Source organism: Rattus rattus, chromosome 1, assembly GCF_011064425.1.
Source record: "Rattus rattus isolate New Zealand chromosome 1, Rrattus_CSIRO_v1, whole genome shotgun sequence".
In the NCBI taxonomy this organism is placed as follows: Eukaryota; Metazoa; Chordata; class Mammalia; order Rodentia; family Muridae; genus Rattus; species Rattus rattus.
The window spans coordinates 253,262,355-253,274,378 of record NC_046154.1 but is presented as its reverse complement, the minus strand read 5'-3'; the positions used below and the strand labels follow the sequence as shown (position 1 = coordinate 253,274,378).

The following is a 12,024-nucleotide window of genomic DNA, read 5'->3' as shown; positions in this document are numbered from 1 at the left end:
TTGGCCTGGCTGCTTTTGGCATGTGGTACATGTACCAGGAAGGCATGACAGAGGAAGGCTGCTCACCTTGTGGCAGCCAGGAGGAGGAGGGGAGCTGAGTTCCCAACACTCTTCAACTGTATACCTACAGGAAGCTAAGGCCCTCCCTCTAGGCCCCACCCCCCAGGCTAGCCATTGGCTGATGACCACCTGTCAATGCAGGAGGCTCTGGGAAACACCTGCTACAAATGATAACAAAGAACAGTATCCAAAGAGCAAGGAGAGAGAGAGAGAGAGAGAGAGAGAGAGAGAGAGAGAGAGAGAGAGAGAGAGAGAGAGAGATTTTCATTAAAAATTTCAACATTTGCTCTGAAGACCGGACTAAAAAGACCAACCCAGAGTTAGGAGAAAGAGGCTTGTTTCTGGATTGTTTATTTTTAAATAGAACCAGCAAGAGGTAGCTTGGAAGTTAAAGCGCATATGTGCAAACAAGAGAAGCAGGGTTCTAATCCCCACGGCCCCCTGTGCCTGGTAGTCATCTGTGATTCTAGCCCTTAGGAGGCAGGGACAGGAGACCTTAGACAGTCAGTCACATGCTCTGGTGAGTCCCCGGAGAGTGGTTCTCTGCTCCTATCTCAGCAGGGCTGCAATGGGATACCCTTGGCAGTAGAGTGAAGTGAGAAGGAAGAGAGGGAAGGGAAGGGTACCTCAGAGACTGCACTGGCACATGGCACATGTGCTCTGGCAATATGGTGATATCTTAAGGTGACAGCCTCAGAGGGCCACGCCCTGTGCAGAAACCCTACTGTGGTCCCAGTGGTTATGGGTAGAAGTTGGTGGGCTTCCTCAGACAGACCAGGGTCTCAGGAACAATGATTCAGAAGTCAAGGTCCCAGGACAGGATGCTGCAGGTCTACGAAGCCCTGGGCAGGGGACCTGTCTGAGGAAAGGTTACGGGGACATTGTTATTGTATGCCTGCCTTAGGCCACTCCTCAGGCCTTTTCTGCCTCCTGGCTTTACTTATGATGTCAGTTGTGTCCCTTTCTATGTGGCTTTTCCTGACACTTGTTCTACATCCACACCTCCTTCCGGTGACCAGCAGCCCATGTGTACTGCCGTCCTTGGCTCTCTGGGCCCTTTATCCTCACATCTACCTTAATCAGTCTTCCTCCTAAACTGGTTACCACCACCACCTGGCATTTCTGTCATCCAAGCCAGGCCCTTCAGGAAGTGCTAATGGCTGTGGGGGGATGGATAGAGAGCTGGGTGGGGTTATGTAAGACAGATGGAAGGACAGAAGGGTGGATGACTTGATGGGTGGGTGGATGGGTGGATGAATAAATAGAGTGATATCGAGGGGCTGGGTAAATTAATGGTTTCTTCAGTAGTGTATGGTCAGAGGACTGTATATATGGACAGCTTTGTTGGTGCATAGATAAATGGATAATTCTGTGTCTGGGTAGATGGTTAGCTGTTCTTCTGAATAGATGGGTGGGTGGATGGATGAGTGGGTGGATGGATGAGTGGGTGGATGGATGGGTGGATGGATGGGTGGATGGGTGGGTGAGTAGATGGATGGATGGATGGATGGGTGGATGGATGGATGGGTGAGTAGATGGGTGCTTGTTTTCTGAGTAGATGGATGGACACATGAAAGTATGAATCATCAGGCAAGTGCATGACTGTGGAAAAATGAATAGTTGGTTAGGCAGCTGGCGATAAATGGTCGAAGTTTTGTAGCTGGGAGGGACTTTGAGACCGGGGTGCTTCTCTCAGGCTGGGTTGGCCATGTCACATTCAGGACAACCCAGCACTTGGGCCACACCACGATGCTTTGTTTAGAAGCTCAGACACGCAGTCCTGCCCATGATGCTGCCTCTGCAGTTCCTGCACTCACGGGGGAGGGGGGTGGGGTGAGACAAGCAGGGAGTACAGTCATCAACACATGGGGGTCTTTAGCCACTAGGTCTTGGAGTTCTTCCTCTGCCCCCTCAAGACCCAGGGACACCCCCACAGAAAGAGCAGCCAGGTGGACTCTGTGTTTTCTTTTTACAAAGACTTTATTGTCTGACATGCTTGACAAAAAAATTACAGCCACAATCAAATTATGCCAAAATGATTGAGGAGCAGGCCGCCATCTTTCAGATCTTGAGGACTTTCAATGAATCTTCTCTTCAAGACAGCTGCTTCCACATTCCACAGCTTTTCTTCTCCACACAAAAATATGCCGCATTCTGAAGATGCCCTAGGAAGCTTTTTAAGTTTATAGTTCTTGGTCCACATAAAAACTGCAGAGCTGAAAAAGCACAGGGGAGATGTATTTTCTCTGCCCCAAACACGCCATGCATCTGAGGCACCAAGGAGAGACCTTGTAAATGCCCCACACACACCAGGAACCATTTGGCCCAAGCAAGATTCCACAGCCCTGTGGCCTGTGGGACACAGTTGTCTTGGCCAGTGTAGTGCACCAAAGGTGGCCTGGGAATGCAACCTCACCCACAGTGAGCCACAGAGCCCAGCTCACTCACTCAGAGAAAGACTTGGGAGTGGGTCTCACAGGATGCTGGGATGCTGAGCTGAAAGCTCAGAATTCCTTACAGTCTGAGAGACTCTCGGTTGAGAACGAACAGGAGGCAGCTTTGAACAGGACCCTTCCAAATTAAGCAAGACTCCATCCAGGCCCTGCCATGTAGAGAGAGGGAACTCCAGTGGTGACAGTGTGGCCAGGGATGGAGGGCCAGACTTCATTGCTGCCTCCTTTGCTTTGTGCTGTGCATCCTCAGGCAAGTGACCTCACCTCTCTGGCCTCAGTGGCCTCATCTCTGTAACAGGGCAAGAGTACCTACCTTCCAGGAATGTCTGTAGATGATAAAGCAAAATTATACCGAGTAAAGGTACCAGGATAGCTGGTCCCCAAGGCTGGAGCCAGGCCAAGCAAGTGAGGCCTTTGTGTCTGATGCATGGCATAAAGGGTGTAAAACATCGAGAGTCGGGACAAATAATACTATTTTAGTGACATGTTACTAAGAACCAGAATGAGTGCAAAAACAGTCCACAAAGAACAAATATCGGAATTTTAAATAGACAGCGATGGATTCTGCCTCCCCCTGACTCAGAGCCTACTGGCTCTGCCCACTCTGGGCTCACCCAGGCCTAACTCAAGAAAGCCTGCAGAGGCAGGGTTGCCATCAGCACCCAGGGCAGCTCTGTCACTGCGCCACCTCCCGGTGGTCGGTGGTACTGACAAGCTTCCTGGAAGCCTCTGAGGAGAAATCAATCACATCAAGGATGGAGCCCATTTTAGACACTAACAACCTGGTTAGGTTTGGAGGAGCACACGTGCCACACACGTGGGGCATGTACATGACCAGGCCCAGGGCCTCAGCCCGCAGAACCCCCTGGCCACTGTGATCTACAACACAGTTTGGTCCCAGGGGATCTAACATGGCCTCACTGTGATGAGTAACCAGCAGGTTCTGGCCACCCAGAAGAACAAAGCCCCCCCACCCACCCAAATCCAGGCTCTGAGCAGTAGCTGGGGACACTCAGCCATTGTCCACACTGTCGGCAGGGTCCTGAGGAAGGAATGGGGGATTAAGCCAAGCCATCTGCTCTAGGCCTGGCCAGGGGCTGTCAGAATTCCTGAGATGTCCCTGAACACTCCCAAGACCCATGCACACAAGGAGCAGGCCTAACTCCTTTCCTCCAGCCAGAGAAGAGCTGCCTGTGCCCAGGCCATACATCCCCGCCCCGACCTTGTAGCTCACAAGCCACACAGACGCACTTGGGTAGCAAGACATCTTGTATAAAACTTCCCAAATCCCATTCGAGAGCAGCGGCTTCTCAAAGCTGGAGGGTGTCGAATGGAGCTTCTGCCATTTCCCAAGCGAGACAGGGCTGTGAGCTTGTCAGCCCTAGAAGGGAGGAGCAGGTGCGCACACACAGAACGGAAATGAGCCAGGTGCCCCCGGCAGGGCTTGCAAGGCCCCGTACAGGCAGCAGAAGACTGACAAAGGCCAATTCTTTTATCCCAAGGAGTCTACTCCTGATTGGCTGGTCCCATGGCCGAGTGGATTGTCCGGACTGTTCTGTATGGGAGGAAGTAGGTTAGGGGATCCAGGCTCTCGGCCAGACATATGGTGCTGACGTGGGCAGGCAGAGCTGGAGTGGGTAGCAGTCAGGAGTTCCGGGGTGTGGGCAGGTCGATGACTATGGGAGGATTCACAGGCTGATAGTTCACAGTGCACACGGACGCATTCACATAGGTGGTGGTCCCGTCCGCCATGACTCCATACCCTGGAAAGGATGCATGCACCTGTCAGACCATTATCTGGAGCTATCTGGTGGCTGGGGCAGCTATGGGTGTTTTGCCATAGCGGGTGGCATAGTGGGACATATCTGGGGCAAGCTGCTACAGCTCTCAAAGTTGGGTCTTTTATCTGCCAAATGGAAGCGATAATAGGTCCTTCTGAGCCTGCCAGGAGGACCAGGGAGGTCAATGCCCAAATGCAGTGCCTAGGTCAGGGCACATCACAGGAGAAGCACATAGCAAGCCATCATCACCCTCACATCGTCCTCCTCAGCAGGAGTCATCAGCATGGTCTCTGTGACCACTGTCAGCATATTAGATGTGACCAGGTACAGGCACCTGACTTCCACAGTCCCCAGTATCACCATCTCATCAGATATGATGAATCGTGTGTTTGTGTGCTATGTCCACAAAGTGCGCTGCCACATTGTCACCATGGCTGCCATCACCATCCCATCACTGTCATCATCCCCATGGCAACCACCATCAGCATCACCAACATCAGCAGCCATACTGTCATCAGTATTACAATCCTTGTCATCCCCAGCACTGCCATCACCACCATGACATCTTCATCCTCTTCACCAATGATATCACCAACATTATCAGTATCATCATCAGCACCATTGCAGTCTCTGACAGCATCCCAGCACTGTCATCATCTCCATGACATCATTCCCGCTGTCATGATGACATCCTCATCACCACGCCCATTGTCAGCACTATCCCCTGGACTACATCACTACCTTCCTTGTTGCTATCCCCAGTACTGCCATCATCACCATGACATCATCACTGCCATCATGATGACATCATCATCCCCATCATGATGACATCATCACCCCATACCCATCAGCACTATCTCCTGGACTACATCACTACCTTCCTTGTTGCTATCCCCAGTACTGCCATCATCACCATGACATCATCACTGCCATCGCGATGACATCATCCCTATCCATAGGATCATCACTGTCAACACTTCCCCTACCACCTCATGACCATTGTCATCAACACCATCACTATCATCTCTCCATCAACACCAGTCATCCCCCTCCTTGTGACAATCACCACACTACCATCCACCATCTCCAAGACCCTCTTCATTATGAGCATTGCCCTGCGATGACATCACCACCATCCCTACTGTCTTCCGAGCGTCACTACCGCTACCATCTTCGTCCCCACTGTCATCACCACTGTGACCCTCATTATCATCTCTGGTCTCCTCTCAATCACCACAGTGATCACTGTCACACTCCTGCCTTCAATCACAGGCCCTCTCCACCAACTCTGCTTGCTGAAGTCCCTTCTCCTGGCTCACGCTGTCCTCACCTCAGACAGAATGCGCTCCCCTTCTTCTCTGGAGCACCGATTTGCCTATACAAATGTGTACGGATGTGGTTTGGGTCAAAGGCAACCTTACATATGTTGGCCCTGAATGCACACAAGAAGACGACCATCATTACAGACTCACTGTTCACGAGCTGCCCCATGAGCTCCGATGCTCTCCTTTGATTGCCAGTCTGCTGCTCAGCTCTGAGAGCCTCCCCAGGACAAACCTGCTCCACTATCCTGACTCCCAAGAACAGTGCTCAGAGAGGCTCAAGGAATGGCTGGAGTTTATTATAAGTTATAAAACTATAGGTGAGCACGGTGTGGAGGCCCAAGAACCCTGGTCCAACCACAGACAGGGTCAGCAGACCAGTGAACAGCAGAGGTTTGTATCAGATGTTGACACTGGGCTCCAGGAAGAACACTTGAGGACTGAGAAGGTGAGCGGACATGCAGGGATAGGCTGGGCGTGGGGGGCAGTGTGGGTTGATCCGCCTGCCCACAGTGTGGACATCCCCAGGTTTCCATGCTAACCAGGGCAGCAAGCATGTGAAGCAGCCTCTGCCACAGAGGCAAGCTATTCCTTGCAGAAGTCAGAGAGGGAGCTAGTGAGCAGGATTTAAAGAAGGCAAGAAGTCCCGGAAGGGCCAGTTAGAGGGCCAGTTTCCGGGAGGTTCCCTCCCCTTCTGCCCACTCGCTCACCTTCATGGATGTGGCCAAAGACGTGCAGCCGGGGCTGGACTCGCCTCTGGACCGTGTTGAGCAGCTCCACACAGCCCACACGCTGCATCTTCTTGGGGACCCAGTCTAGAAAGCCTGTGTGGGGAGACAACAAGGCATGGAGGGTGGCATCTATGAGTGCAGACTAGGAGGGACCTGAAGTCATGCTTCAGCCCCAGCACAGACCCTCTCTCCCAGCAGAGCAAGTTCCAGAACCCTGTGGCGCCTCAGAGAAAAGCCCCGTCAACACGCAGCTCATGGAGGCACGATCTCCTTCCTTGACGAGGCTGAGACTCTTTCACGAGAGCCCGTGGGAGGCCAGGCACGTGGGTTCAGGTGTCTATAACCACTACAGGTCTCAGCCCGTAGCTGCTCCAGTGGCTGTTTGGAGCTACCCGTTATAGAAGGACAAACTGAACCCATGGTACCCCAGTGTCTGGAAGCCAAAGTGGAGCCTCCATAGCCTCCAAGGGGAATTTCCCATTCAGAAATTTTCTCTCCGAAACCCCACAGGAGCTGTGGCCCAGCTCTGTTGGTGACTACTCGCCTATCTGGCGTGAGGCTCTGGGGCACTGTAGATGTGATAGCGTGCGGCTGTGATCCCAATGCAGGGAAGGTAGCGGCGGAAATATCATGAGTTTAAGGTCACCCTTGGCTACATCAAAGGTTTGAGCCCAGCCTGGGATACGTGGGGGTGGGGCACAGAAGCATGAAGCTAGTTTCCTTGGCTGAGACACCCTCTCGTGGTGCCCACTGTGTCTGTTGGCCGCCAGCCTCCCGGAGCTGCCCCATATGGTGGTGGCTTATTAGTTTTCCATGGCTACACAAACGGAAAACAATCAATGCTTCGAGTGAGCAGTCAGCTTTCTGCCGGCCCCTCTCCGTTTGGGTGGGCGAGATAAACCAGGGAGCTACCAGCAAGGGTTGGAGAGCTTCAACCCAGTGTGCCCAGCAAGACTCACCACGAGAGAGGTGCTGAGGCCCAGAGCACAGCCAGGCAGGGGTGGGGGAGGGAGGGAAGGGAAGGGAAGGGACAGACATGCAGTGGGTGGTGAGTAGGAATGGGCTTCGTGGTAGGGCTATGTCCTAGTCTCCACAGTTCCTCCCCCTCGCAGACTTGTTCAGATCTCTGCACCCTGGCTTCGTCCAACCGACAGAAGTGCTGCCCTAGAATCTGGAAGCACACAGTCCCGTCCTTATGTGGGAGTGCGGGCTAAGACAGGTCTGGGGTGGGGGTCTCTAGCATCTCCGACTTCCTGACTGCAGTCTGAAATAGAGTTGATGGATGGATGGATGGATGGATGGGTGGATGGATGGATGGATGGATGGATGGATGGATGGATGGGTGGATGGATGGATAGATGGATGGATGGATGGATGGATGGATGGGTGGATGGATGGATGGATGGATGGATGGATGGATGGGTGGATGGATGGATGGATGGATAGATGGATGGATGGATGGATGGATGGATGGATGGATGGATGGGTGGATGGAAGGACAGATGGATGGATAGATGGACAGATGGGTGAGTATATAGATAGATAAATGGATGAATAATTGATGGATGGATAGATAGATGAGGGACATGAATGAATGATAGAGGGTGGATGGATGAGGAGGAGTAATGGTGGCTGGATAAATGAGTCGATAAGGAATGGATAGAAGATGGATAGATAAATCGATATAGAGTGGATGAGGATTAAATGCTGGAGGATGGATGTATGGATAGAGGGTGGGTGGATGGATGGACAGATGGATGGATAGATGGATGGATTGAATGGATGGATAGTGGATGGAGGAGGATGGATGGATGGTGACTGGATGGCTGGAGGATGGATAATCAGAAGAGCAGAAGAGGAGAAGATGGAAAGTCAGGAAGGCGAGAAGGAAGTAAAATGGAGGAAGTGAGGGAAAAGAGCAGGAATCAGGGTGAGAGGAGGAAGTCCACAGAACCCACGTGGCTCAGGTGACACTGAGGAAGGACTTGGCCCATTGGCCGGAGACCCTGTGGGGGAGGGGCACAAGCCTGGTCACCATCCTGCTGTGCTGTCCTGGCAAAGGCCTCAGCCTCAGAGCTTCCCCCACTGAAAATGGAGCAGGGGCAGGTACCCAGGGCTAGGGCAGGGAGGAGGCTACAGCAAGATGCATCATGGGAAAAGGAGGGAGGGAACTGGGAGACATGTTAGAGGGAGCAGGCTGGGGCAGGCTGGGGCAGGCCCAAGCAGGAAGCCAGTGGCTCCTAGAAGGAGCAATGGGTGAGCCAAAGCCTCCGCTCAGATCACAGTAGAGGTGCACCGGACAGAAGCAATGTTGGGAGGTGGAGTCCTCAGCCCTGAGGACATTGGCTTGGTAAGAGTGGCACCCCAGCAAGTTAGACCCAGCAGGGTCTAACCTGTACTCCTTGGGTACAGCCCCAGACACCAGACACCCCATCCTCCAAAGCCCCCAGCCCAGGTAAACCGGAGACCGCAGACTTACCCAGTGGTGGTCCATGAGTTATAAGGATGTCAACTCCTTCCGGGATGAGGTTCCACTTCTCGAGGAGCGCTTGGCCTCTCGGGAGGTTGAATCCCCAGCCATAGAACCAGGGCTGCCTAGGAGAGAAGAGGGGCGCTTTAGGGAAGGTCTCGAGAGCATGGCGCAGTCACAGAGGAGGGTACAGGTCACAGGGCTAAGCAGCCATGAGGCTTGACACCTGGAAGCTCAATCCAAATGAAACTGGGAGTGTCTGGAGGACATTTGCAAGAATAGAAGGCAGCGGCTGTCAATGTAGCCAGACCAAGGTGAGGCAGACCCCAGGAGCAGGTGCAGGCTGCTCTTTAATTTGCTTACCACCACATGCTGTGAGTTGAGCAGGCGACATTTCCCCCACAACCCCTCATGGGCCCCTAGTTGCCACCTGAACCCTACTCTTGGCCAACATGGCTGACACCCCTGCCTGTAAACCCAAGGGCTCCCTCTACACTGAGGGCAGCTACCAACACCCCTACTTAGGATTCCCGGGAACTCCCCGCCTACCCTCATAGGCTTTGGGCTCTAAGACTGAGGTGTTACACAAGCAGGGAAGACGCCCAGGCGACACAGGGCCCATGGAGCCATTGCTCAGACCCAGACCTGCTGCTCTTATCGTCAAACTTGTAGTGCAGGACCTGGGTGTGTGAAGGGTGGGCGGCCACCCTGGGTCACTTGTGGAGGGGCTCAAAGGTCCTTCTTCTGCACTAGACCCCAGCCCTGAAGGCAGGAAAGTACTGTGTAAATGGGGCTGAGGGCCCTCTGGTGACTGTGATCAGGACACTGACCACCCCCGGAACCTTAGGTCATAGCCAGCACCTCAAACCTGAGGCTAGTCCTTCATCGCAGACCTCCAAGAAAGCTTACCAGATCCAGACAGTGCACACCAGCCACCACCACCCCAGTCCTGACTCCTAAATCCCAGGCTTTTAGAGGCAGCCGTGGCTCTGCCTGCTTCCTCTGCCCACTGAAGCAGGCTTCAGAGCCTCCAGTGAAGGAGGTGGTCCTGTCCCTGGGCCAGAGGAGGGCATGACTCTCACTCCAGGTACGCGAAAGGAGAACCAAGGATCAAGGCCCAGCCACAGAACGGCCACCTTTCCTACAGGATTACCATGGGGAGTGTCCATCAGGGGACAGTGGCTAGACTGGAATCGGCCATTGAAAGACCAGCTCAGGGGAGAGCCTCCTCCCTCAGACATGCCTACTCAGGCCTGCTCACATCCACCTGCAGATAACTAAGCATTCCCCTGAAGGAAAACCTCCCTCTCCTCTCTCTCTCTCTCTCTCTCTCTCTCTCTCTCTCTCTCTCTCTCTCTCTCTCTCTCTCTCTCTCTCCTCCTCCTCCTCTTCCCCCACCCCATCCCCTTCTCCACACAGCTTTAAGGAACCTGGAACCAAACTGCCTGAGGTTAGGATGGTCCACTACCTGCCACCTGTGTGACCTTAAACAAGGGGTGAGTTTTAAGAGAGTTAGAGTGACCAGGACGGACAGATTCCTGAATCCTTGGAGGCCCTGTGACAGGAGTTCTGAGGACTCGGCGCTCTGCCAGCATCCCCATCTCCTCCATTACAGTCATCACTGCCACCATCCACATCACCACATCCACCAGCCCCGACGATGCCATCAGCACTTTCAGCATCGCTATCCTGGCAGCCATCGTAGTCATCACCACCATCGCCTCTACCATTTCAGTCACTGCTTCCATTCTTCGTCACCATTGTCACCGCCATCACTTCCATGTGGCCATCACCAATGTCTCTAGTGCCACAACCATCCTCAACTCCATCACGTCCACCATCACCTTCCATTATCCTGTCTCATGGAAACCACCATTATTACCATCATCACCATCCCCTCCGCTACCACCATCATCACCATCCCCTCTGCTACCACCATCATCACCATCCCCTCTGCTACCACCATCATCACCATCCCCTCTGCTACCACCATCATCACCATCCTACCCATCACCACAGACATCTCCTGGGAGCCACACACCAAGCCTGGGCATAAGGCTTTTTCTAGAGCAGGGTTTTCCAAGTTGCACTTTTGATGATTGGCAAGAGCATTTCTAGTGAGGACGCAGGATGGGAGACCTCAGAGGAGCTGAGAGCAGGGAGGGAAACTTCTGCTAGACAGTTCTAACTAAACAGTGCCCCCGACCCCCACCCTAGTCACAGGCCCTGGCCACAAGGTAAGGTCCTTTTCTGTCATGGCCCTGGTTGGAACTGGCCACTCCTCTTTACAGGTTCCTTGGACTGTGCCTGCCGCACCCTGGAGAACGGGGCTGTGAGATTTCTGAATCACCGTCTAGGATTCTCAGAGCTGTGCAGTTGAAGGCGTGCGAGTAGGGGTCAGAAAGGCCACAGCAGCATGGACGCCACTCAGTTTCCTGCCAGCAGACAGGACGGGGAACAGTGTATGTCTGGTGCTGTCTTCCAAACACGGGCTTCATTTTTCAAACCTGTAGTCAAATACCTACGTGGCAGGACAAGGCTTCGTCAGTATGGGGAAGGGTACCTGTTCGTTCTCCTGAGCCACTGCAGGGCTAGCTTTCTGAAACACAGCAGATATCCCACGAACCCTGGACGCCAGCCTGGAGCACCTCTGCCAAGCAGTTTCCCCTCGGGACTACCTCGCTCTGGAGGGAAAACTGAACACTGGCTCTCGTGGGGATGCTCAGAGGAGCCACTCACCCCAGGACCACACAGCACTCCAGGCAGAGCACAATGGGGAATCCAGACCTCAGCAGTGCACCTAGCCCTGAACTGTTCCCTTCCCACATCTTTGACCTCTCCTTCCCTCCCTGGCTCACCCCGCCCACCTGTGAGCCATGTGACTCTTCCCAACAACTCAGACTCCAAAACAGATGAGCCCCTGCGTCTCCTGGTCGGAGCAGCGGTCAGCAGGACTTCAGCTCTTAGAGGTCTGGGGTCAGCCATACTCACTCTGCCCCATACTGGCCCTTCGCCTTTCCCAGGCTTGACCCCGAGGGCAGCTACTATGCCCTGCTGGGAACGACATGGAGGAAGAGGGATTGACAAAGAGGGCCTCATGGAAATATTTCCACACAGGCAATGCCCCCCACCCAGATGCTATTAGCGACCATTAGCATCGGGAAGCCGAGGGAAGCAGAGCCTGCAGGGAAGTTTCTGGAAGATATT

The 12,024-nt window shown here is 53.6% G+C and overlaps 1 protein-coding gene across 1 annotated transcript in view; it reads right to left on the bottom strand.

Annotated features, from left to right (window-relative positions):
* Positions 1 to 2,021: 2,021 nt before the first annotated feature.
* Positions 2,022 to 12,024, bottom strand: part of Mpped1 (metallophosphoesterase domain containing 1) — a 74,175-nt gene continuing 64,172 nt past the window's right edge. Inside the window, exons 5-7 of the mRNA XM_032918772.1 lie at positions 8,827 to 8,942; positions 6,327 to 6,440; positions 2,022 to 4,276 (exon numbers count right to left, since the gene is read on the bottom strand). Of these exons, the coding sequence (XP_032774663.1) occupies positions 4,158 to 4,276; positions 6,327 to 6,440; positions 8,827 to 8,942 (349 nt within the window). The 3' untranslated portion in view covers positions 2,022 to 4,157. The remainder of the gene's footprint in view (positions 4,277 to 6,326; positions 6,441 to 8,826; positions 8,943 to 12,024) is intronic.